At 50.2% G+C, this 25,041-nt stretch overlaps 1 protein-coding gene and 3 non-coding genes across 18 annotated transcripts in view; all 4 read right to left on the bottom strand.

The window, feature by feature from the left end:
- Window positions 1-1,766: 1,766 nt before the first annotated feature.
- Window positions 1,767-1,840, bottom strand: TRNAT-AGU (transfer RNA threonine (anticodon AGU)). Its single transcript has one exon. It is a non-coding gene; the product is annotated as a tRNA-Thr (tRNA).
- Window positions 1,841-2,137: 297 nt separating this feature from the next.
- TRNAS-AGA (transfer RNA serine (anticodon AGA)) lies at window positions 2,138-2,219 on the bottom strand. Its single transcript has one exon. It is a non-coding gene; the product is annotated as a tRNA-Ser (tRNA).
- A 296-nt stretch (window positions 2,220-2,515) lies between these two features.
- Window positions 2,516-2,589, bottom strand: TRNAI-AAU (transfer RNA isoleucine (anticodon AAU)). The gene has a single exon. It is a non-coding gene; the product is annotated as a tRNA-Ile (tRNA).
- Window positions 2,590-3,344: 755 nt separating this feature from the next.
- The window catches only part of CTC1 (CST telomere replication complex component 1), a 22,863-nt gene continuing 1,166 nt past the window's right edge, over window positions 3,345-25,041 (bottom strand). The window contains exons 2-23 of one of the 15 annotated variants that reach the window (XM_024350505.3): window positions 18,572-18,735; window positions 13,930-14,167; window positions 13,569-13,780; window positions 12,923-13,067; window positions 11,602-11,886; window positions 11,375-11,503; window positions 10,597-10,829; window positions 10,293-10,470; window positions 9,999-10,199; window positions 8,449-8,575; window positions 7,904-8,018; window positions 7,446-7,770; window positions 7,269-7,358; window positions 6,819-7,012; window positions 6,087-6,175; window positions 5,818-5,992; window positions 5,415-5,492; window positions 4,826-4,970; window positions 4,666-4,730; window positions 4,251-4,416; window positions 4,027-4,153; window positions 3,345-3,843 (exon numbers count right to left, since the gene is read on the bottom strand). In XM_024350505.3, coding sequence (XP_024206273.1) covers window positions 3,704-3,843; window positions 4,027-4,153; window positions 4,251-4,416; window positions 4,666-4,730; window positions 4,826-4,970; window positions 5,415-5,492; window positions 5,818-5,992; window positions 6,087-6,175; window positions 6,819-7,012; window positions 7,269-7,358; window positions 7,446-7,770; window positions 7,904-8,018; window positions 8,449-8,575; window positions 9,999-10,199; window positions 10,293-10,470; window positions 10,597-10,829; window positions 11,375-11,503; window positions 11,602-11,886; window positions 12,923-13,067; window positions 13,569-13,780; window positions 13,930-14,167; window positions 18,572-18,735 — 3,621 coding nt within the window. In that variant the 3' untranslated portion in view covers window positions 3,345-3,703. Of the gene's footprint in view, window positions 3,844-4,026; window positions 4,154-4,250; window positions 4,417-4,665; window positions 4,731-4,825; window positions 4,971-5,414; window positions 5,493-5,817; window positions 5,993-6,086; window positions 6,176-6,818; window positions 7,013-7,268; window positions 7,771-7,903; window positions 8,019-8,448; window positions 8,576-9,998; window positions 10,200-10,292; window positions 10,471-10,596; window positions 10,830-11,374; window positions 11,504-11,601; window positions 11,887-12,922; window positions 13,068-13,568; window positions 13,781-13,929; window positions 14,168-18,571; window positions 18,736-25,041 lie in introns of all 15 variants that reach the window. The other 14 variants (XM_063799787.1, XM_063799786.1, XM_063799788.1 and 11 more) reach the window with 14 other exon arrangements.

The following is a 25,041-nucleotide window of genomic DNA, read 5'->3' as shown; positions in this document are numbered from 1 at the left end:
CCAAAATGGTGAAACCCCGTCTCTACTAAATATACAAAAATTAGCCAGGCGTGGTGGCGGGCGCCTGTAATCCCAGCTACTCGGGAGACTGAGGCAGGAGAATTGCTTGAACCCGGGAAGCGGAGGTTGCAGTGAGTCAATATTGTGCCATTGCACTCCAGCCTGGGTGACGGAATGAGACTCCCTCCGTCTCAAAAAAAAAAAAAAAAAAAGCGATGGCCCTCTTCCTAAACATGTATAATGTATACAATCCAGGGAGTTCACACATAATCCCATCCACATACCCCACACTATTTTTTCCTCAGAAAAGTGCGTACATAGACCCCACTTTTAATAACCAAGAACTAACAAACAGCTGATCATTCGTTTATTTCATTTTTTTGAGACGGAGTTTCACTCTTGTTGCCCAGGCTGGGATGCAGTGGCGCGATCTCGGCTGACAACACCTCCTCCCCGCTCCAAGGTTGAAGCGATTCTCTTGCCTCAGCCTCCCAAGTAGCTAGGACTGCAGGCGCCTGCCACCATGCCTGGCTAATTTTTTGTATTTTTAGTAGAGACGAGGTTTCACTATGTTACCAGGTTTCACTATGTTGGCCAGGCTGCTGGTCTGGAACTCCTGACCTCGTGATCCGCCCGCCTTGGCCTCCCAAAGCGCTGGGATTACAGGCGTGAGCCACCGCGCCCGGCCATACATGGCAAGTTTCTACATGGTGTTTCAGACTTAGCTGATCACCCTCTACCCTCAGGCCAGATTAGATTCCACTTCTCCCTGTTCTTACAGTGCCGTTAGTGCTGAAAAGGGGAACGTGCCTTGTTCATTTGGTTCTGCACAGGGTCCAGCCCAGTGCTTGGCACAAACGTGGTCTCGGCAGTGCTGCATCCCTGGCTTGACCTGGAGGTAGCAATTCCTTCAAGCCATTTGCTCATCTTACATTGGTTCGTGGGCCATGGAATGGTGTCGAGAGCTTTCTGCCTATCTTCCAAGGAGGTTTAGGTCCTGCCAAGAGCTCACAGATCCTATTTCTTGCCTTATCTCTGGCATTTATTTCTTCCTTAACCAGCCTAGCTTCAGTGCTCCAGAAATGTGCCCTGCCCTTCCACACCAGGATCCCTAGCGACTCCCAAATGATGCTTTCTTGGACTCTGTTCACATGGCCTCAGCCCTTCTGCACCCTGCTGCACGAAACCTGGTGCCAGGCCAGGCCAGGCCAGCCGGATCCCTGCTTACTCCTTACCCTGACATCCCGCTGGTGGAGAGGGATGGAGGTAACTGCAAGTGAAAGACCAGTTAGAGGACCGCATCTGGAAGCTGTGCCAAATTTTAAATACTGTATATTTAAATATATATTTTTATATTATATACTATATATATAAAATTATCAGCCACCAAACCCAAAGAACTATAATGAAGAGCCAAACAAAACAAAGTGGCTCAGGTTCTAGGGGACGTCCTAGGGTGGAGAAAGAGGCCTGGAAGGTGGGCAGCCCCTTCCATCGAGGGTGGGGCGGCCGCCTGACCCAGTCCACCTGCACCAGTGGGGTGTGGCATCAGTTAAGCAAAGGACCCTTAGGCCTATGCAGCATTTCTGCCCCTAAGTTAGAGAACCACCTTTTAGAGTGGCGATCTCATGGGAGTGGCAGCTTGACTCTGCAGGAAATGTGGGTGCTATGAGTGCAGAACAGAAACTCTTACGCGTTCTGATATAAAAACAATACATGAAGGGATGTGGATTTAGCCGCAAAATCACGCTGTTTCAATTGAATAAAGGCGCCGCTGGGATTCGAACCCAGGATCTCCTGTTTACTAGACAGGCGCTTTAACCAACTAAGCCACGGCGCCGAAGCTGCCATAAAGGTTCCTGAAATTCATCTACAAGAATATAGAGCTAGGAACCCCGACCGAGCTTTTTCAGATCTTTCTAGAATTTGGTAACTCAACTGGCTCTTGCATCACTTGTCCATTCCTCGGATTTCCTTCAATGTCCAAAGAAGTTAATCATAGATTTCAAACCAAAATCATAGACTCTAAATCAAATTCTCGATTCTAGAGTTCCTAGATGAGAGGTTTGGAGGGTGCCGACTGGATCATCCCGTCCTGGAGAGAAATATGGTCAGTATGCTGAAGAAAAAAATATGACGTAGTCGGCAGGATTCGAACCTGCGCGGGGAGACCCCAATGGATTTCTAGTCCATCGCCTTAACCACTCGGCCACGACTACGAGACTTATGTTTTTGTTTTCATCCAATGCCTTTCTTACTTCCCTTGACTGACAAACATCTACCTCCATGAATTCGCTTCAGGGAAAAAAAAGACGCGGCGGTTGCACGTGAACCTTCCTTTCACCCGGGTGCCCAGAGACTCCTCCCTCCAAGCCTTCGGGAGCGCTAGTGATTCAGGGAATAGGAAGCAGTAGGTGCAATATAATTCTGTTACCAGAAGGCAACTGGCTCCGGGTAGAAACTTCCGGATAACAGCAGAGGGTTAGAAAACAAAACACAAAAAAAAGCCACCCACTGGCCCGTACGGGGTTAGAACCTGCGACCTTGACGTTATTAGCAACACGCTCTAACCAACTGAGCTAACCGGCCACTAATTTCCCAGGTCTACCTCGAATCTTAATATAGGGTATTGCTACCATAAAAGCAGCATAAATCCCAACATATGGGTTTAACCACGCTCTAAAGGTCTCCCAAACACGAACAAATCCTAAGGCCAGGAAGAAATGGCCTCCCAGTAGCTCTGAAAGATGTGCCTCAGCTCATCTTTCCACCTCTCCATCTATCAGTCCCCAGTAAAGAAATGCAGCAACACCAGCCAAAGGCATTGGTATCTCCAAAGAATTGTTCCTAGATCCCCTAATTCTATGGTTGTGATTTCGGAGCACCTTCTGGTCTCAAGGTATATTGATCAAGGATCTGCCTTAGGCCAGGCCCTTGGGAAACCTACAGGGCTAACCGTAGCCTGGGGCCCTATAGCACAGTCACCCAGAGTCCTCACCTGCCCCTGCTTGTGCCTGGCACTTGCCTCCCCCTACACCTTCTTTGTGCTTGTGAACACCTCTAGGCATTCATATGTGACTTCCTGCAGGGCCCAGCCTTACTGACTGAGACCATCATAGCTATGCTCTCTGCCTTGCCGCCAACTCCCCAATTTACTTCCTTTGCAGACTGATTTTGGTACCATTTCTTCTGCTGGACCAAAAGCTCTTCTCTTCCAAATCACTTTCCACCTTTGGCCCTGGCGGCAAAGGGCTGAAATGATGATGAACGACTAGGAGTTCCTAGGAGGTGGACAACTAGGAGTCAGGAGGCCTGGGACCCCAGAGATGAGTACCAGTGAGAAATGACACCAGAGGGCTTCATTGCAGGTCAATGGGCCTGTCACCATCACCCCACAGCGAGCAAGTCTTTTGTTCCCTCAGCTCCTGCGACAAAGTCAGAACCCAGGTGCTCAGGGCCGCCTGTGAATGCAGGTGCCTTGTCCCAATCAGAGGACATATTAATAGTGCCATGATTTCCTGTTGCCACAATTTTGCCAAGGCAGGCTGGCACCAGAACACCAAAGAAGGGAAATTATAGTGGAGTAGCAGTTTGTGAATCTGGAGTCCTTGGTTCAATCACTGAACAAGTAGGGGGAGGAGCCAGGACCTAGGCCTTCAGGTTTTCAGCAAGGAAGGACTCTCAGGCCATCCTTGCAGTTCAGTTAACAGGAGGAAGCAAGGATCCCCAGAGAGCTGGAGTACTCTGACTCTCGGATAGAAAGGCAGGACAATCGGAGCCTGGGGTTCACATGAGTCAGGAAAGGGAGCTCTCCACACTGGAATCGCTGTAGCCGAGGAGGTTCTGAGGTGGGAAGAGAGGAAAAACACACGTCTCAGGCATGTGGCTTTTAGTTCCCACCCACCATTCTCCTCCCTAACTCCAGAAATTCCCCATCAGTCCCTCATCCCTCTTCCTCCCAGGGACCCATCTATCTGTATCACCATGATCCCCCTATCATCATGATCCCCCCGTCTCCAACCTTACCTAATGGGACGATCTTCGACGGTTTCCTTTCCAGCTCAAAAGAAAGCACAATAGGACGGAGGACAGAGGGGCTAGTACAAAGTGTCCAGAGGAACATAGTCATGGGCTCGTCAACCCTGGCTGAAGACTAGAAAGAGAAGGTCAAGGTTAACTGGCTCCTAAACCCTTTGCCAAAAGCCCAGGAATTTGGGTATCCGAGTCCCTCCCTCCCAGCCACATCACACCTCAAGTTGGGCTCCAGGCCCTGCAAACTGCAAGACCACTCTGCCTGGCACTTGGACGAAATCTAGGAGGGAGGCCCACTCTCTAGGACACAGCCCTAGTGCTGCTGCCACATGGTGATTCCTACAGGTCACCACGGCTTCGGCAGTCCCATCCTCCACCAGGAGCCTATGGGGAGCAGGAGGAAATAAAAACGCCTATAGCAACCCAGGTTGCCAACACCCTGGACCCAACATGCCTCCCTCCCCGCTGTCTGCAGTCTTTGGCTCACAGATTTAGGAGCTTACCCTCATTCATTCGTTCAAAAAATATTAAGCAATTCTCATGAGCCAGGAATTATGCTAATGTAGAAACTGCAGATAGACAAAGTGGTCTCATAAGTAAATGGCACAATGGGTGCCCGCCTTGTGCTCTCACCTGATGATGGCCTGGCTTATAGCTGTCTGCGTAGGGCAAGTGGAGCCCAGGCGAGTGCACTTTCCCTGGGATGAAGACAGTGGTTGGAAAAGTCCTCTTGGTCCCATCACATCCCTCTGGCACTCCATACTCAGTTCAGCCTGTTCCTTCCCTCCCTTACCTGCCGGCAGATGCTGGTACAATAAGCACACACCCAGAAGAGCTGAAGGCTGAAGACAGAGACGACATGGCAAGAGGTAGTGGCCTGGAATGGGGACTGACCACCCTGCAGAAGTTCAGCCAGGTAGATGTGGGGCAGGGGAACGCTAAATAAATACAGGGAGACAGAGACAGGGGTCAAGATAACAGAACAGGCAAAGGGGTTCTGAAAGCAGGGTGGGTCTAGAAGGACTTAGAGGGCATCAGGATGGGGACAGCAGTGGGTTCCATGCGCTCCTAGAAGCCCCATTTTAATTCCTGATCTCTGATAGTCATTGGTTATTTTTCAGGTTTGAACACCATGATGTTAGCCAAGAAATATTTGCATGTTAAGACTGAAAAGCCTTCAAAAGCCTAGAACACTAAATGATTCTGGGTACAATGATAGACACAGAGCATTTTTTATTTGGAGTAGAGAAGCTCCTCTGACTCAACACATCTTGTTGGGATTGGAGAAGACTGTAATGATGGCAAAATTTTCAGAACCAGGGACATGTGGGAGATGCAGATGTGAAGCCAGGAAGTTTAGGGGTTGGGGTCTGGGCACTGACCTGATGGTGGTCTCAGGGGGAAAACTCAGGACCTGCACATAAGTGGATGACCGGAAACAACAATAAACATTGTGAGATCTGCAAGTGGAAGAGGAATAGTGAGTGACCAGGAAGACAAGGCAAATTGGGGTAGAAGCTGGGACTCAGAGATCAAGCACCACAGAGTGGCCACTCCCCCTGAGGGACATACCCTAGCCATGGCTCTACCAAAGCTAGGGGAAGACTAGGAGGAGGACCAGCCTGCAACACCTCGGGAGGGTACTGGCTGGGCACAAATGGCAGACTGATATATGGAAACCTGTATGAAAGAGAAGGGGTCGCTGCAGCAAAGTTAAGCAGGGGTGCACATTCCAGAGAGCCACATCAGTAGCAAGAGGAGGCAGGTGACACTACACATCTTCACCTGGAAACCCTTTTCTCCAACTGGCTAAAGTGGACCCGGGCTCCTGGAAGTAGTCCTAGTGAGGGAGGCAAGTGTGGGTCTTCTATATATACATCCAGGTGAGGGGGGAATTCACATTCAGCAGTCTCAAGAGCGACTGTTAGCTTCACACACCTTCTCATGGCCCCCGTGTTCCCTATAGAAGGAAGGTGGGTGTTAGTAGGATCTGTGAAGTCCACAAAGTCCCATCACTCTATTTCATACCTTCCCCACAAAGGAAGGGTCATTACCCAGTTTCATCCAGAGAGACGCCACAAGGGGTTCACATAGTGTCCGTGACAAAATCTCAGCGGAGAAAGACACCAAGGAATCTGTGAAACTGGAAGGTCAGGGAAATACACTGAGAATGGAGGCACAAGAAAGCACAGAGTGGAGACAGTCAGATTCAAGGCAGAAAATGGAGCTAAAGTATCTGCTAGAACTTCATATATAAAGTCCTGAAAAAACCTGAGCTCTGCCACACTGCACACTAAGAGTAACAGGGCCTATGGGAAAAAGAGGGTTGTGGCAGATCATTCAAAACCCGCACAAGGTGGCTCATGCCCCTAAATCCCAGCACTTTGGGAGGCTGAGGTGGGAGGCTCACTTAAGGTCAAGAACTCAAGACCAGCCTGGCCAACATGACGAAACCCTGTCTCTACTAAAAATACAAAAAAACTAGCTGGGGGTGGTGGCGTGCACCCCTATAATCCCAGCTATTTGGGAAGCTGATGCGGGATAATCCTTCGAACCAGGGAAGTAGAGGTTTCAGTGAGCTGAGATCAGGCCATTGCACTCTGGCTTAGGCAACAGAGTGAGACTCCGTCTCAAAAAAAAAAAAAAAAAAAAAAAAAAACCAAACAAAAACAACAATAACAAAAGAAATACCTCCTGCAGCAGAAAATGAAGTCTTCACCAAACCCAGCTAGCTTGGGAGAAGAGAGAGTGGCCAAATTAACCAGAGGGGCTTGGTGGACATTTACTTGTCACTGAGCAGGTCGGTCAGTGAGGATTCAGGCAATGACTTGTTTGCATCCAGCACATCTTGGATATCCTGGGAGCTTTCAAGCTCCAGAGTCCAGTTGTCCTGGACAGTGAGGCAGGATGCACAGCCAGCCAACTCCAGAGGACGCCGAGATATGCAGGATGAACCATCCTTTTCAAACAACATTGGTGTCTGCACGGAAATGGGAAGACGACTGCCTGTGAGTGTGTGCTAGTCCAGTGGGAGGTTCACAAAATATTCTGACCCAATTTTGTTATTTCTGGAGCATGGAGAAGGAAGTGTGTCAACACACACAGGCTTTCTGGTGTATCTAAATCCAGCCTTCTTCCAAGAGGCCTAGGGAATGACCAGGCACTGGCATGCCCTCTTTAGACCCCAACCCCAAAAAAGCTTTCTGGGGAAAGGTATGATGAAGTAGGACACTCACAGGGGGGCCAGGAGCTACGAGTCGGTACACCTGTCCCGGGTGCAAGAACTCAAACCAGCGGACTGAAGAGCCAAAGAAAATGAGGTGAACCTGGGAGGATGGAGAGCAAAGTGCTGGCATCCTAGCCAGAGGCTCAGGGCGCAGGTCAGGTCCTGGGTCCCTGGAGTCCCAGTTTACCTTCTGATCATTGTCGTCATTTCCCTGGGGCTCGGGCAGCCCCCATCCAGTCCCCTCCTTCCTCTGGGTGCCCCCAAGCCAGCTCCCCAACACACAGAAACTGAGGGTGGGCTTGGGCACCTCTGGACTTGCTCCTGGGGGGACACAAAAATTACGCTTCATGAGGGCCTCCTTGTGGCAGAGCAAGAAGAGCCGGCTCTGTCCTAGGTGGGGTCCCTCTGGGCCGGTGGGATCTGTCTGAGGTGTTGAGGGTGTTGCTGAATGAAGGCAGGGTCTGGGCACAGGCAGGATCAGGGCATCAGCCAGAAAGAACTGGACATAGACTCTGTTGGGAGAGACAAGGAATACATTTCTTAGTGATGCAGGCATTGGGTATTTTGGTCCCCAGCATCCCACTCCTTCCACCAGGCCCTTCCTTCCCCCCAGACTCAAGACAACCATGACCCCAAGGAGCCAACCTGGCCTGCTGCTTCTGGATGAAGCCTGGCATGCTCAGCTCCTTCCAGGAAGGGAAGCTGCTTCTCACGTCCCTCTCTACGATCAACTGAAACCTCTCTGCCCGCACCAGGCAGCCTAGAGGAAGAAAGTTTTCTGTTTTGACAAGAAAGGAGACCTGTGGGGTGGGTTGCAAGGCAAACCATCCTACCGGCCTCACTACCCATCCCAGGCCAGAGCTGCTGCCCTCACATGACATGAAAGCCCACACCTGACCCCCACCTTAGAGGGGTGACACCTTCTCTCCAAACTAAGAATGTAGGAGACACAGTTGTAATCCTGGAGTGCATGTTAGGAGCTATGATGGAGAAATGCATGCTGGAAATTCTGGCTAGGGGTCCTCTTGCTCCTGTTCTCTGCTTGCCATACAAGTCTCCCAGAAATTGTTGATTGACATGTGTCACTTCTGCATCTCTAGTAAATCCCAGCAGACTTTTCCTCCCAGGCTCCCCTGGCTATGAGAACCACCATCCCACTACCATCTTCTTTCCACATCTGAACTCCAAACCTATCAGCCGTGGGTCACTGAGGGGTTGAGAGTGCTTGGCCAGGAGCAGGCAGGGCAGGGAACCACTTTGGTCCCGAAGTTGCAGACAACCTTTATGAGATGAAGCCACCAGAACCCCAAGTAAAACCTGCAAGAAGATGAAGGTTGAGTTATCAAATGTTTATTCAGCAAATACTGAGCAGCTACTATTTGCCAGATGCTGTATTACATGGTAAAGCTACAAAATGAACAAAAAAGACACGTCTCTGGCTTCAAAAAACTTATATTCAAGTGGGGAAGACAGACATAAAAAAACACACACGCATTCACACATTTAGTAGGAAAAGAGAAAGCGCACAAATAGAGGTTACAGTTAAGAGGCCATGCGGGATCTCACAGGACACAATGAGACATTTGATTTTACTTTATATGCACTGGGAGGCACACAAAGAATTTAAGCTGGGAGCAGTGGCTCACGCCTATAATCCTAGCACTTTGGGAGGCCAAGGCAGAAGGATCACTTGAGCTCAGGAGGTGGAGATCAGCCTGGCAACATAGTGAGACCCCATCTCTAAAAATTAAAAAGTGTAAAAATTAACCCAGGCCAGGTGCAGTGGCTCACGCCTATAATCCCAGCACTTTGGGAGGCTGAGGCAGGCAGATCACTCAAGTCCAGGAATTCGAGACCAGCCTGGGAAACATGGCGAAATCCCATCTCTACAAAAACACAAAAATTAGCTGGGCGTGGTGATGGATGCCTACAGTCCCAGCTACTCGGGAGGCTGAGGTGGGAGGACTGCTTGAGCCCAGGAGGCAAGGTTGCTGTGAGCCAAGATAGTGCCTCTGCACTCTAGCCTGGGTGACAGAGCAAGATTCTGTCCCAAAAAAATAAAAAAATAAAATTAGCCAGGGACGGTGGTGAACGCCCGTAGTCTCAGCTACTTGAGAGGCTGAGGTGGGAGGATCACTGGAACCTGGGAGGTCGAGACTGCAATGAGCCATGATCGTGCCAATGCACTCTAGCCTGGGCTACAGAGCAAGATCCTGTCTCGAAAAAAAGGATTTAAACAAGAGAGTTCTGTAATACGAGTTTCACTTTTTTTTAAACTTCCTTTTTTTTCCTGAGTCTTACTCTGTTGCCCCGGCTGGAGTGCAGTGGTGTGATCTTGGCTCACTATACTCTTGATCTCTCAGGCTCAAGCAATCCTACCTCAGCCTCCTGAGTAGCTGGGACCACAGGCACATGCCACCGCACCTAATTAAAACAACCTTTTTGTAGCAACAAGGTCTCTCTACCCAGGCTGGTCTCAAACTCTTGGGCTCCAGTGATCCTCATGCCTTAGCCTCCCAAAGTGTTGGGATTACAGGCATGAGCCACTGTGCCTGGCATATCCCCATTTCTAGTTGCTGCAGAGAGAATGAATTGGAGGGGCCAACAACAGATGAAGTGGTCTGCTTAGAAGGCTAGTGTAGTCAAAATGACGAAAAAAGATAGTAACCGAGACTAGGGTCGTGGCAATAAGGATGACAAAAAAAGGAAATCCCCTGAGCCCTGCTAGGGTCCCCCTTACCTGGGCTGGGTAGAAGGCAGAGGGCAGCAGACAGAGCCAGGACCAAGCCAGGCGGCGATTGAGTTGGCAGCTGGGCAGGTAGGAGGCCTCCGGGAGGGGCAGAAGGGCCTTAGGGTCAAAGGAGGCCCAGGCCTTACGCTGTCCTTCCTCTTTCAGGGTGGCCAGAGTGGGGAAGGAGGAGGGAGTCTGCAGCCGAGTGTACTGTCAAGGAGGGAAGAGAAATCGGGTGTGTGTCCCATGGGCCCCAGGTGTCCTCCAGTGTTCTGCCACCATCCTTCCCCCACATCCTCATACTTTCTGGAGGGGACAGTGATGTGGCTCTTCAAGGATCTCATTGTGTGCATTCCGAACAGGGCTGCCTGGCGGAGCTAGAAGATCCAGGGTAGGAGCCAGGAGTTGCAGTCCCAGGCTGGGGCTCCCAGGAGAGGAATGTTGCAGGAACTGGTGGTGTCTCAGCACATGGGGACACAGCCTTGGCCAGGAAAAGCAGCACAGTCACTTCCCCTGAAGAGCCTGCCTCTTCAAGAATCCTGCTCTCCTTGCCAAGGAAGTGTGCTACTCCCATTGCCTCCCCGCCCTGGGCCCTCAGCCTCCTCACTTGCAGGCCAGCTCCTCCAGGGCCTTGGTAGCCCACAGGTAGAGGGGAAGTCCTAACTGACGTTCCCACACCAGCTGCTCGTACAGGGAGGCCCCGTAGGCTTGACGGGATGAGTGAGCTCCAGGCTTCTGACGAGAGAAGCTTTGAAGCAGAACGGCGCCACGGAGGCAGGGGGCGAGCACTGGCCTTCTTGTCCCCCCTCCCACTGACTGGAGCAAGTGAACATCCTGGAGCTGGGGAAAAGCAGAGAAAATGAAAAAGCAGAGATGAAGCCCCCAACTCAATGAACCCAGGCAGAGTTAACCGCACTTTGCCACTGCCTGGGTTCCAGGAAGATGGAAAGCAATTTCTCCCGTGTGGGCTGGCCTCACTTTCCATTACAACCCACTCCCGCTGCGGTCAGCCTTCATCTCCCATGAGCTCCACTCAGTCTTGCTGTGGGCTGGGTGGCTCCTGGATGAACAGACATGGCTGAGGCTTCTCACCGGGTCGCCTGAGATCACCCCAGCCCCAGATCTGTGCTTCAGCTATCTCCTCCTCCAGCTGAAAGGCCCTTCTGTGAAGGAGATGCTCTGGCCACAACTCCTCCTCACAGTGCCCAAGACTCTACTCCTTTTTATTTAAGCTTCTGTCCAAGTTATCCTTAGCAAAAGTGCCCCCTAACACACACTTTTAATTTCTATATTTCTATATAACCACCCTGCTGCAGAAAAGGAGCCTATGAAGGTAAGAGAAGCTGCAGAGGTCTCTTTTTGTTATCAGCCCTGATCTCACATACCTGCAGACACACTCCAGGTCGCATCACCCGCCTAAGGCCACGGAACTGCTGGTAGGCAAGGCAGAGCCCCAGCTGCCCATCCAGCTCATAGAGGCCAGCGGGCTCATTCAACACGCCAGTGACTGCTCCCTGCAAACAGGCCGAGGTCCAGTTGACCGCTATTTTCTTCCTCCTTGAAGACCCACATTTCCGGCCCCTCAAGCTCTAGGATCTCTCCCTGTGCTCACCGAATAGGATAGGAGTCTAGAATACCGGACAAGACTTTCTGGATCCTTCTTGTCCTCCGAGTTGCTGGGCATGGGGAGTGGCTTGGGGTCAGCCTCTAAGAGGGGTCCTTCTAGCTCCAGTTCCAGCTCCTGCACACATTCTGGTTTCAGCAGCAACAGACGGGAGGACTGACTGGTCATCCAAACATGCTGGCGCTGACCACGGATCTTGGACACTCGCAGTTCTGTCAGCACATAGGCTGTACCAGGCCGAAGGGCTCTGTGCCACACCAGCTGGGCAGGGACCTGGCTTGTGCAGAGACAGGCAATGTGACACAAGAGACCCCAACACTGCCACTCTGCCAGAGTCCTTTTCCCTCACGACTTGAACTCAGAGACCTGCCCCCTGTGAGTCTCTACTCACCTCTCCATCTTCCCTATGTCTGCCAACTAAATCTCAGCGTCTCTCCTCTCTCACAGGAGATGCCAAATATTTCCAAACCACTTCCCCAACATACAAACCATCCCTAAAACTTCCTTCAAAATACATAAATATTCCACTGAGAAAACTGTGCCCTATCCCGCCCCATAACACACAAACAACATTCATTCATGTAATCAAAGTGTATTGAGTATATATGTATCCAGTATTGTGACTGATGTCAAGGGGAGTATGACAAACTGTTCTTCTCTAACACAGTAAGGCCCTATTTCTACAAAATACATATATTTTTAAAATTTCTATAAAAAGGAAAAGAAACATTATTCAGAAACTTATATGTCATAAAACAATGGTTAGAATAAAAATCAATGATTTACAATTTCTACCTTGGGTACTATGCTCAGTACCTGGGTAAAGAGATCAATCATACCCCAAACCTCAGAATCACAAAATATACCCAGTTAATAAACTTGCACATGTACCTCATGAGTCTAAAAGTTGAAATTATAAAAATAAAATTGTACCAGTTGATGCAAAAAGAGTCAACAGTAAGTACCAAGTTTTTTTTTTTTTTTTTTTTAATGCCTGTATTCAATGTCTCAATGGCGTTAAGATGAATGATTTCTTTGGTCATCTCCACAAGTGAGCGTGGCAGTTTTTTAAAAGGTCACATACAATCTAAAAGCTGTGTGCTCAAGTGAGTTGCACAGCGGGAAAGTCTACTCCCTAACTCTATGCACAAACATTTCCCGGAATCTTCTCCCAACAGCGCTATTCCAGAAAACAGCTCTCCCCAGCTGTCCTCCTTTCCTACATGGCTCCTCCTATGATGCTATCTTTCCTACTGAAAGTTCTACCACCCTCCCCGACTTCCACGGCTGAAATGACCCCAGTCCTCACCTGCACGATGATGGACACGTGGGTGACAGCTGGGTGTGATCTACCAAGAGACAGGATGAAGTAAGCTTTCTGTTTACTTTTCACCAGAGCACTCAATCGAACTAGATTCCCAGCCAGGTTTCGCTGCACACCTCTGAGCTTGTTTCTAAGAAGGAAGAAAAAGCCCTGTAATCCCAGCTACTCAGGAGGCTGAGGGAGGAGAATCACTTGAACCCGAAAGGCAGAGGTTGCAGTAAGCTGAGATCCCGCCATTGGACTCCAGCCTGGGCAGCAGGAGTGAAACTACGTCTCAAAAAAAAAAAAAAAAAAAAAAAAAAAGCAGCAGCAGTCATCTTTATTTCTCTTCTTTTTCCCTATAAATGCTGTCCCTTCCACAGTAAAGAATAACCTGGTAATGATACAAAATGTCCATAGCCCAAAGCAAGGTATGCTAAAAACCTTCAAAATTCTCTTTCCCTTAGGTAAGGCACAGATCCCTTGAACAACCCTTCTCTTTACCTTCTTAATATTCAAAGCCCACCATTCCCTTGATTTGGAACATTCAGTCTATATTACTATCAATGCCCTTTTCTTTCTCTCCCTCCACTGACCCAGCATCATCCTTCAGTTTTACAGCACCCCTGCCATGCCTAGAGGGGGAAATTACCTGAGCCTGAGCAGGCAGGAAGCACTCTCTGGGTAGAGGACAGGGATAGGCGTGACGGGGCCAGGACTGATGGTCAAAGGAAACACTGGCACAGGGGCATCCCACAGCTCCAAGTGCCCTTCCCCTGAGGAATTCCACCTGGCAGGAGGGAGGTAACTCCAACGGGGGAACAGAAAAAGATGGCCCAACCAAGAAAGGTCCAGGTCTATGAGCTAAGAAAGACCAAGAGCAAGGGTTAATCAGGACCTTGGCATCCTATCCACCCACCTCCCCGTTTGTTTCCTCAGAGACTTAATTGCCTTGATCCTTGGACACCATTCTTGTCAGGATCTGAGGCATCTGATCTCCACCTTCCACTCACCTCACAGCTCAGGACGCCAGTGTTATCTCTCACATAGAGGCTTCCGTTCCTGCACTCTTGTTCCAAGTCCGCCGATAGGTCTGTTAGTGTCCCTAAAAGTAACAGCTGCTCTCGGGGCAGGGGGTTCCCATTTCGTCCAGCCTCTTGGGCCCAGGCCTGGTATGCACTACTGCTCCACGACAGGTGGCTGCAGCATGGGAGACGCTGGTGAGTCTTGAGGTCCTGTACTGAGACGAAGCTGTAGAGTGAAGGGAACAGAGGTCCTGCAAAGCCAGGTCCAAGCCTACTAAGGCAACCCTCAACCCTGATAAACCCTCAAGAGCCCAGGGAAAGGTTGCAGGGAACATGGACTAAGAGATGAGTTTGATTGATTAAAGGGGTAAAACCTGGGGCTAAAGGCCTAAGAAAATAAGGATGGGGGCCGGGCGCAGTGGCTCACACCCGTAATCCTAGCACTTTGGGAGGCCAAGGCGGGTGGATCACCTGAGGTCAGGAGTTTGAGACCAGCCCGGCCAACATGGCGAAACCCCATCTCTACTAAAAATACAAAAAATTAGCCGGGCATGGCGGTGTGCACCTGTAATCCCAGTTTCTTGGGATGCTGAGGCAGAAGAATTGCTTGAACCCAGGAGATGGAGGTTGCAGTGAGCTGAGATCACGCCACTGCACTCCAGCTTGGGCAACAGAGTGAGACTGACTCAAAAAAAAAAAAAAAAAAAAGGAAAAAGAAAATAAGGATGGGATCTGAGTCCAATTCTGTGCTGAATAGTATCTTCAACAAGATGGTGCCAGGGAGAGGACCCAGAGAAATGAAGTAGGAATGCATGAGGGGCCTGAGGAAATGAATGTGTGGGGAGAACACTTTGTAAATAACAAAGGCAATTCTCTTGAAAGCATCTCAGCCATCTCAGCTCTTAACTCCAGAGAGAACTTAATGGGACCACTTAGGCATCTAACAGTCCAACTACAATGACCCCAGTCAAGTTCCTTTCTAGTCTAGAATAGCACAGTACTAGAGACTAGGGGGGAAGCTGAGGCTGAGATGTGGGTGTTGGATGTGATACAAGTAATGGTTAAATTATCAACGTTGTGATAAATTCACCTGTTTGTAATACCATTATTCTCGCTTGCATTCCCCTGAATTTTTTTTTTTTTTTTTTTTTTTTTTTTTTTTTTTTTTTTTAGACAGAGTCTCACTCTTTTGCCCAGGCTGGAGTGAAATCAAGACTGAAATCTGGAACCCTCTCCAGATGGGGTTTCACCATGTTGTCCAGGCTGGTCTCAAACTCCTGACCTCAGCTGATCCATCTGCCTCAGCCTCCCAAAGTGCTGGGATTACAGGCATGAGCCACTGTGCCCGGCCCCATGATTTTTTTTAAGTGGAAATGAAAAGGATCGAGTTACAAAACATCACAATTAATCCTCCCTGTTGGACTCAAGAACATTATGCACAAATGAGTATCAAAGAGAGAGAATGCTGTTCTAGAAAGCCATTCCCCTTCTGCGTCTGCTCTCCTTCCCTGACAGCTTTGGAGAAGACACAAGGCAAAGACAGAAACTAATACCTGTTGGCCCCTGCCATGCAAGCTATACTATACTAAGTCTGGTCAGGCACAACGCTGAATTTTCTTCACCTCAAAACCCTGTAAACACCACCAATGGGGAAACTCAGAGGCTCAGGTATACAGAGGCATGGGTGGCAAAGCTAGATGTGCCTCATTCAAAAGTCCATGTTCTTTCTCTGTGTTTTCCTACTTATCTGAAGGCCCAGGAAAAAGCAACCAGAGAGAACTGTCGCTTTTTTTTTTTTTTTTGAGACAGAGTCTTGCTCTGTCGCCCAGACTGGAGTGCATTGGCGTGAACTCGGCTCACTGCAACCTCCGCCTGCCGGGTTCAAGCAATTCTCCTGCCTCAGCCTCCCAAGTAGCTGGGACTACAGGCATGTGCCACCATGCCTGGCTAATTTTTTGTATTTTTAGTAGAGACAGGGTTTCACCATGCTGGCCAGGCTGGTCTCGAACTCTTGACCCCGTGATCCACCCGTCTCAGCCTCCCAAAGTGCTAGGATTACAGGCGTGAGCCATCCATTGCGCCCAGCCAAAAAAAGTAATCTTAAGTGTTATGGACATGGACAAGAATTATAGGAAAAGAAAGGAAAAACAGTCCAGTGAAATAAAATGATAAAAAGGAAAAAAAACAAAACCGTGTACAAGTACCCTCAGAAATTACTTTGGAATTAGGCCAAGCACAGTGGCTCATGCCTGTAATCCCAGCACTTTGGGAGGCCGAGGCGGGAGGATCACCTGAGGTCAGGAGTTTGAGACCAGCCTCGCCAACATGGTGAAACCCCGTCTCTACCAAAAATACAAAAGTAGCCAGGCATGGTGGCGAGTGCCTGTAATCCCAGCTATTCAGGAGGCTAAGGCAAAATTGCTTGAATCTGGGAGGCGGAGGTTGCAGTGAGCAGAGATTGCGACATTGCACTATAGCCTGGGCCACAAGAGCGAAATTCCATCTCAAAAAAAAAAAGAAATTACCTTGGAATTAATGTAACAAAATATCATTTAATGCCTACCAAATAGGGAAAAATAAATAAAAATAATTTTTTAACCAAGGTAAACACAGGCTCAAGATATGCATATACACTATGGGCCGGGCGCGGTGGCTCACGCCTGTAATCCCAGCACTCTGGGAGGCTGAGGTGGGCGGATCACCTGAGGTCAGGAGTTCAAGACCAGCCTGGCCAACATGGTAAAACCCCATCTCTGCAAATATACAAAAACTAGCCAGGTGTGGTGGCAGGCACCTGTAATCCCAGCTTCTTGGTAGGCTGAGACAGGAGAATTGCTTGAACCTGGGAGGTAGAACTTGCAGTGAGCCGAGATGATGCCATTGCACTCCAGTCTGGGTGACAGAGCAAGACTCCATCTCAAAAAAAAAAAAAACAACCACAAACAAAAAAAGAAGTATAATGTTAAGCACAAAAAGCAGGCAGGGGCTGGGTGCAATGGTTCACACCTGTAATCCCAGCACTCTGGAAGACCGAGACGGCAGATCACCTGAGGTCAGGAATTCGATACCAGTACGGCCAATGGTGAAACCCCATCTCTACTAAAAAATACAAAAATTAGCTGGTGTGGTGGCGCATAGTCCCAGCTACTCAAGAGGCAGGAGAATCACTTGAACCCAGGAGGCAGAGGTTGCAATGGGCCGAGATCATGCCACTGCACTCCAGCCTGGGCAACAGAATGAGACTCCGTCTCAAAAAAAAAAAAAAAAAAAAAAAAAAAAAAAAAAAAAAAAAAGCAGGCCAGGCACGGTGGCTCATGCCTATAATGCCAACACCTTGGGAGGCCACGGTAGGAGGACTGCTTGAGCCTGAGGGTTCGAGACCAGTGTGGCATGCACCTGTGGTCCTAGCTATGTGGGAGGCTGAGGCAGGAGAATTGCTTGAGCCCAGGAGGTAAAGGCTGCGAGCCATGTTTACACCACTGCACTAGAGCCTGGGGGACAGAGTGAGACCCTGTCTCAAAAAAAAAAAAAAAAAAGCAAATCACAGAGGGTATTTACATAGGGTACGGTACCATTTATTTAAAGTCTACATGTATGCAAAACTCTACATTATATTGCTTAAGGATAGATGCATGTGTAGTAAAACTATTAAAATATTTATTGGAATAATATATCCCATCTCCAAGATAGTGATTATTATTATTTTTTTAAATATGGAGTTTCGCTCTTGTTGCCCAGCTAGAGTGCAATGGTGCGATCTTGGCTCACTGCAACCTCCGCCTCCCGGGTTCAAGCTATTCTCCTGCCTCAGCCTCTGAGTAGCTGGGGATTGCAGGCGCCCACCACCACGCCCGGCTAATTTTTGTATTTTTTTTAGTAGAGATGGTGTTTCAGCACGTTGGGCAGGCTGACCTCGAACTGTCGACCTCAGGTGATCCACCTGCCTTAGCCTCCCAAAATGTTGGGATTACAGGCATGAGCCACTGCGCCTGGCCAATAGTGATTACTTCTATGAGGAGATAAATAGGTTTCTTTTGCAGGACTTGTGATAGCCTCTAATATGTTAATAAACCCTATGACTCTCCCAGAGACGTTTATTATATTCAATGTCCCTCACACTTACTTAGCTATGAACCCCTTTTCTTGTGCTTTACTAACGTTGCCTAGAACACTTTTGGAAATGACAGTGTAGAGAAAAAAAAAAAAATATATATATATATATATATATATATATGAACACACTCTCAGAAGCCCTAAAACTCACATCTTAAACACAATGATCTGCACTTGGTAATGTCAAACAGTTCTCTGTATCTTTGTTTCCCAATACACAAAATAAAGATAACACCAGCCTCTTTCCCCACTTCGAGAGTTCTTTTTCCAAATTTTCCTTCTCTCTTCCCCTCTTCCTCTCTTTTTCTTTAATCTTAAGCCAATTCAGGAGAACTTTAGGAAAAGGAAAGCTTGATAGTGTTAGAACAGAAAAGCTCTGCAGAAGGGGTATGTTTAGACTACCTTGTCCTCCGCTCACTCTCTCACTTGCCCTTTTTCTAACTATAGAACCTTACTTTTCAATCCTGAATTCAATACCTGCCCCTGCCCAGCCCCCGCAACCGCCACCTCTCCTTACCTATAGCTGAGGGGCAGTGTAGAACCTTGGTTCCTTCCCTGGGACAACCAGACAGTCTTCACACAATCAATTACCAATGGAGTCAACTGGACATTAGGCTCCTTGACAGCTGGACACAGGGTCTTTTGGATGAAGACCTGAGCATCCTCAAGCCAGGCTTGTTCCTGAGGAAAGTGAACTTAGTTAAAACATCTTGATATTCAGAGAAGGACTGTGTGGTAGATAGAGCTCCCTCTCCCCTCTCCCCTCTCCCCTCTCCCCTCCCCCCTCCCCCCTCTCCCCTCTTTCCACGGTCTCCCTCTGATGCCGAGCCGAAGCTGGACGGTACTGCTGCCATCTCAGCTCACTGCAACCTCCCTGCCCGATTCTCCTGCCTCAGCCTGCCGAGTGCCTGCGATTGCAGGCGTGCGCCGCCACGCCTGACTGGTTTTCTTATTTTTTTGGTGGAGACGGGGTTTCGATGTGTCGGCTGGGCTGGTCTCCAGCTCCTAACCGCGAGTGATCCGCCAGCCTCGGCCTCCCGAGGTGCCGGGATTGCAGACGGAGTCTCGTTAACTCAGTGCTCAATGGCGCCCAGGCTGGAGTGCAGTGGCGTGATCTCGGCTCGCTACAACCACCTCCCAGCCGCCTGCCTTGGCCTCCCTAAGTGCCGAGATTGCAGCCTCTGCCTGGCAGCCACCCCGTCTGGGAAGTGAGGAGCGTCTCCGCCTGACTGCCCATCGTCTGGGATGTGAGGAGCCCCTCTGCCTGGCTGCCCAGTCTGGAAAGTGAGGAGCGTCTCTGCCCGGCCGCCATCCCATCTAGGAAGTGAGGAGCGCCTCTTCCCGGCCGCCATCACATCTGGGAAGTGAGGAGCGTCTCTGCCCGGCCGCCCATCGTCTGAGATGTGGGGAGCACCTCTGCCCTGCCGCCCCGTCCGGGATGTGAGGAGTGTCTCTGCCCGGCCGCCCTGTCTGAGAAGTGAGGAGACCCTCTGCCTGGCAACCGCCCCGTCTGAGAAGTGAGGAGCCCCTCCGCCCGGCAGCCACCCCGTCTGAGAAGTGAGGAGTGTCCTCCCTCCTCGTCTGGGAGGGAGGTGGGGGGGTCAGCCCCCCGCCCGGCCAGCCGCCCCGTCCAGGAGGTGAGGGGCACCTCTGCCCGGCCGCCCCTACCGGGAAGTGAGGAGCCCCTCTGCCCGGCCAGCCGCCTCGTCCGGGAGGGAGGTGGGGGGGTCAGCCCCCCGCCTGGCCAGCCGCCCCGTCCGGGAGGCGAGGGGTGCCTCTGCCCGGCCGCCCCTACTGGGAAGTGAGGAGCCCCTCTGCCCGGCCAGCCGCCCCGTCCGGGAGGGAGGTGGGGGGGTCAGCCCCCCTCCCGGCCAGCCGCCCCGTCCGGGAGGGAGGTGGGGGGGTCAGCCCCCCGCCCGGCCAGCCGCCCCGTCCGGGAGGGAGGTGGGGGGGTCAGCCCCCCGCCCGGCCAGCCGCCCCGTCCGGGAGGGAGGTGGGGGGGGTCAGTCCCCCACCCGGCCAGCCGCCCCGTCCGGGAGGGAGGTGGGGGGTCAGCCCCCCGCCCGGCCAGCCGCCCCGTCCGGGAGGGAGGTGGGGGGGTCAGCCCCCCGCCCGGCCAGCTGCCCCGTCCAGGAGGGAGGTGGGGGGATCAGCCCCCCGCCCGGCCAGCCGCCCTGTCCGGGAGGTGAGGGGCGCCTCTGCCCGGCCGCCCCTACCGGGAAGTGAGGAGCCCCTCTGCCCGGCCAGCCGCCCCCTCCGGGAGGGAGGTGGGGGAGTCAGCCCCCGCCGGGCCAGCCGCCCCGTCAGGGAAGTGAGGGGTGCCTCTGCCCGGCCGCCCCTACTGGGAAGTGAGGAGCCCCTCTGCCCGGCCAGCCGCCCTGTCCGGGAGGGAGGTGGGGGGTCAGCCCCCCGCCCGGCCAGCCGCCCCGTCCGGGAGGGAGGTGGGGGGGGTCAGCCCCCCGCCCGGCCAGCCGCCCCGTCCGGGAGGTGAGGGGCGCCTCTGCCCGGCCGCCCCTACTGGGAAGTGAGGAGCTCCTCTGCCCGGCCACCACCCCATCTGGGAGGTGTACTCAACAGCTCATTGAGAACGGGCCATGAAGACAATGGCGGTTTTGTGGAATAGAAAGGGGGGAAAGGTGGGGAAAAGATTGAGAAATCGGATGGTTGCTGTGTCTGTGTAGAAAGAGGTAGACATGGGAGACTTTTCATTTTGTTCTGTACTAAGAAAAATTCTTCTGCCTTGGGATCCTGTTGATCTGTGACCTTACCCCCAACCCTGTGCTCTCTGAAACATGTGCTGTGTCCACTCAGGGTTGAATGGATTAAGGGCGGTGCAAGATGTGCTTTGTTAAACAGATGCTTGAAGGCAGCATGTTCGTTAAGAGTCATCACCACTCCTTAATCTCAAGTACCCAGGGACACAAACACTGCGGAAGGCCGCAGGGTCCTCTGCCTAGGAAAACCAGAGAACTTTGTTCACTTGTTTATCTGCTGACCTTCCCTCCACTATTGTCCTGTGACCCTGCCAAATCCCCCTCTGCGAGAAACACCCAAGAATGATCAATAAAAAATAAAATAAAATAAAATAAAATAAAATAAAATAAAATAAAATCAGGCATTCTGGAAAAAAAAAAAAAAAAAAAAATCTTGACTATCCGGCCCACCAAGGAAACTTGGGAAGAATAAAGGACTAGAAAAAAATATCCAGGCTGGGTGCAGTGGCTCACGCCTGTAATCCCAACACTTTGGGAGGCTGAGGCAGGCGGATCACTTGAGGTTGGGAGTTCAAGACCAGCCTGACCAACATGGTGAAACCCTGTCTCTACTAAAAACACAAAATTAGCTGGGGGTGGTGGTGCACACCTATAATCCCAGCTACTTGGGAGGCTGAGGCAGGAGAATTGCTTGAACCCAGGAGGCGGAGGTTGTGGTGAGCCAAGATCGAGCCATTGCACTCCAGCCTGGGCAACAAGAGCGAAACTCCGTCTCAAAAAAAAAAAAAGAAAAGAATATCCAGAGGGCACATGAAATGAAGATCAAAAGTAAAGGAATTTAGAACTTGAAGAAACCTTAAAAGTCTTAGTCCAGCCATACCATAGACAGCTGGCCATCCAGCTTTGGTCTTGCCCCTTTCTCTAACAAACTTGTACTCATGCCATCTTACATGGAATCTGGTTCTAAAGTCAGTACGTTGAAGAGCAAGAATGGACAAAAACATTGTTGAACAATCCTTTAAACTGTTCATAAAGAACAGGACAGGCTGGGTGCAGTGGCTCACGCTTGTAATCCCAGCACTTTGGGAGGCCAAAGAGGGTGGATTGCTTGAGTCCAGGAGTTCAAGTACAGCCTGGACAACATGGCGAAATCATGTCTCTACAAAAATACAAAAAGCCAGGCGTGGTGGCACATGCCCGTGGTTCCAGCTACTCAGGAGGCTGAGATGGGAGGATCACCTGAGCCTGGGGCGGTTGAAACTTCAGTGAACCCAGATGGCGCCACTGCACTCTGGCCTGGGTGACAGAGTGAGACACTGTCTCAAAAAAACCAAAACCAAAAATGAGTAAGACATAGTGCCATACTATGTATAAGTGCCTAATAGTGGACAGTACATAAAAAGGACATAGGCGGAGTATAATTTTTAATCATCTCCTTTTTTTATTCAAAGGTATGCATTTCCCACAAACTAAATATATGCAAGATACAACCTCACTTGATTTGTTTCCTGTTGTCTTTTCAGCTAAGGTGTGGGCTTCCTGAGGAGGATATGGACTATCTTTGTATACCTGACACAGATTCTGGACACACAGTTGCCATGATATGTAGATAACTTTAGGGAAAAGGACCAGTTTGGCCTACTCCCAGTGCTAGGCAGCTTTAACACACTTGGCAGTAGGCCCTTTATCCTTCTCCCTTAATGCTACTTCTAAGCCATTACAGCTCCTTCCCTGGTCCTCCAATGCTCATATATTAACATCCTGGTCAATCTTTCACATTCCTCTCTTTTTTTTTTTGAGACGGAGTCTTGCTCTGTTGCCCAGGCTGAAGAGCAATGGCGCAATCTCGGCTCACCGCAACCTCCGCCTTCCGGGTTCAAGCGATTCTCCTGTCTCAGCCTCCCAAGTAGCTGGGATTACAGGCATCCACTACCACACCCAGCTAATTTTTTATATTTTTAGTAGAGACGAAGTTTCACCATGTTGGCCAAGCTAGTTTCGAACTCCTGAACTCAAGTGATCCGCCCGCCTCAGCCTCCCAAAGTGCTAGGATTACACACGTGAGCCACCACGCCTGGCCTTTCACATTCTTCTAATCTTAAGGAGCTCGAAAAGAGCTAGAAAAGCCAGTCTTCCATGGAATCAACCTAAATGCACATCAACAGTAGACTGGATAAAGAAAATGTGGTACATATACACCATGGAATACTACGCAGCCATAAAAAAGAATGAGATCATGTTCTCTGCTACAACATGGATGCAGTTGGAGACCATTATCCTTAGCAAACTAATCCAAGAACAGAAAACCAAATACTGCATGTTTGTTCCCACTTATAAGTGGGAGCTAAATAACGAGAACACGTGAACACAAAGAGGGAAATAACTGACACTGGGTCCTACTTGAGGGTGGGAAGAGAGAGATCGGAAAAAATACCCATCAAGTACTATGCTTAGTACAGGGGTGACGAAATAATCTCTACACCAAACCCCCATGACATGAGGTTACCTACATAATAAACCTGCGCACGTCCCCCTGAATCTAAAATAAAAGTTAAAAGGAAAAAAAAGTCTTCAAGTTCTAGATGTCTTCAGCATCCTTGTGGACAGCCCTACCACGGACCTTCAGCCCACTTCAGCCACACACTCATTCATGGTCAGAGTTGTGGAAGGCAGACCAAATCACCATTCAGAGTTGCCCCACCAGTATAAGCAAAGTTCCGACTCTCACGCTTTTTGTCTTCCTCTCCCAGTATTCTTTTGTAGTTCCTGTTTCTCGGATGGCCTATCCTTTGCTTGGTGCACTGAATACGATTGTCTCTCAAAGTGATCCCATGGCTTCAAGGTAAAATTACCTAAGTTTTGTTAAAAAGGCAAATTCATGTTTTCATCTACTGAGCAAAAATGGAGCAGACTGGATGTGGTGGCTCTCGCCTGTAATCCCAGCACTCTGGGGGGCCAAGGTGGATCGCTCGAGCCCAGTAGTTCACCACTAGTCTGGGCAACAAGGCAAAGACCCGTCCCTACAAAAAAGAAAAATTAGCTGGGCATGGTGGCTCGTGCCTGTAGTCCCAGCTACTCAGGAGGCTGAGGTGGGAGGATCACTTGAGCCTGGGAAGGTTGAGACCTGCCTGGGCAACATGGTGAAACTCTACAACAATTCAAAATTAGCTGGGTTAGCCTGGCGTGGTAGCACACGCCAGTAGTCCCAGCTACTTGGGAGGCTGAGGTGGGAGGATCGCTTGAGCCCAGGGAGGTTGAGGCTGCAGTGAGCCATGATGGTGCCACTGCACTCTAGCCTGGGTGACAGAGTAAGACCTTGTTTCAAAAAAAAAAAAAAAAAAAAAAAGGAGGGGGGAAGATCCAGATTAATACAGGCTGAAGTTTAAGAACACAATATGCTTTCCCACAATTATCTCAACCACTGCATGGGTTTAACAGCCATGGCCAGATGATGATTGTTCCTGTATGTCTACTTTAGCTGAGATCTCATTCCTGAGCTTTAGTCCTATCCATCTGCCAGACTCTCCATGGCCAATCCACAGGCAGCACACATGCCCAACACTGAACTTTCCACAAAACCCTCTCCTTTTCTAGAACTCTTCTAGTGTTATGTTCACTAACTTAGCAAATAGTACCCTTAACCAAACAGTTGTTCTATCCTGAAACCTAGATGTCCTCCTTAGCTCCTTCCTTTCCCTACATAGGTCCCAGTCCTGGCTGGGTGCGGTGGCTCACGCCTGTAAACCCAGCAGTTTCGGAGGCCAAGGCGGGCAGATCACGACGTCAGGAGATCGAGACCATCCTGGCTAACATGGTGAAACCCCGTCTGTACTTAAAAAAAAGAAAAAAATACAAAAATGAGCTGGACATGGCGGCGCGTGCCTGTATGCCTGTAATTCCAGCTACTCGGGAGGCTGAGACAGAAGAATCGCTTGAACCTGGGAGGCAGAGGTTGCAGGGAGCCGAGATCGCGTCACTGCACTCCAGCCTGGTGACAAAGCTAGACTCCGTCTCAAAACACACACACACACACACACACACACACACGCACACACACACACACAAACCAATCCTTTAGATTGTATTTTCTTAACATCTTATTTATTTATTTGAGATGGAGTCTGGCTCTGTCGTCCAAGCTAGAGTGCAGTGGCGCGATCTCGGCTCACTGCAACCTCCACTTCCCTGGTTCCCTGCTCAGCTTCCTGAGCAGCTGGGACTACCGGCGTGTGCCACCACACCCAATTACCCTCATGTTAAAGTCGCTGCTTAG

The sequence above is a fragment of the Pan troglodytes genome, chromosome 19 (genome assembly GCF_028858775.2).
Source record: "Pan troglodytes isolate AG18354 chromosome 19, NHGRI_mPanTro3-v2.0_pri, whole genome shotgun sequence".
Lineage (NCBI taxonomy): Eukaryota > Metazoa > Chordata > Mammalia > Primates > Hominidae > Pan > Pan troglodytes.
The sequence above is the reverse complement of the archived record's forward strand: the minus strand, read 5'-3'. Positions and strand labels throughout refer to the sequence as shown.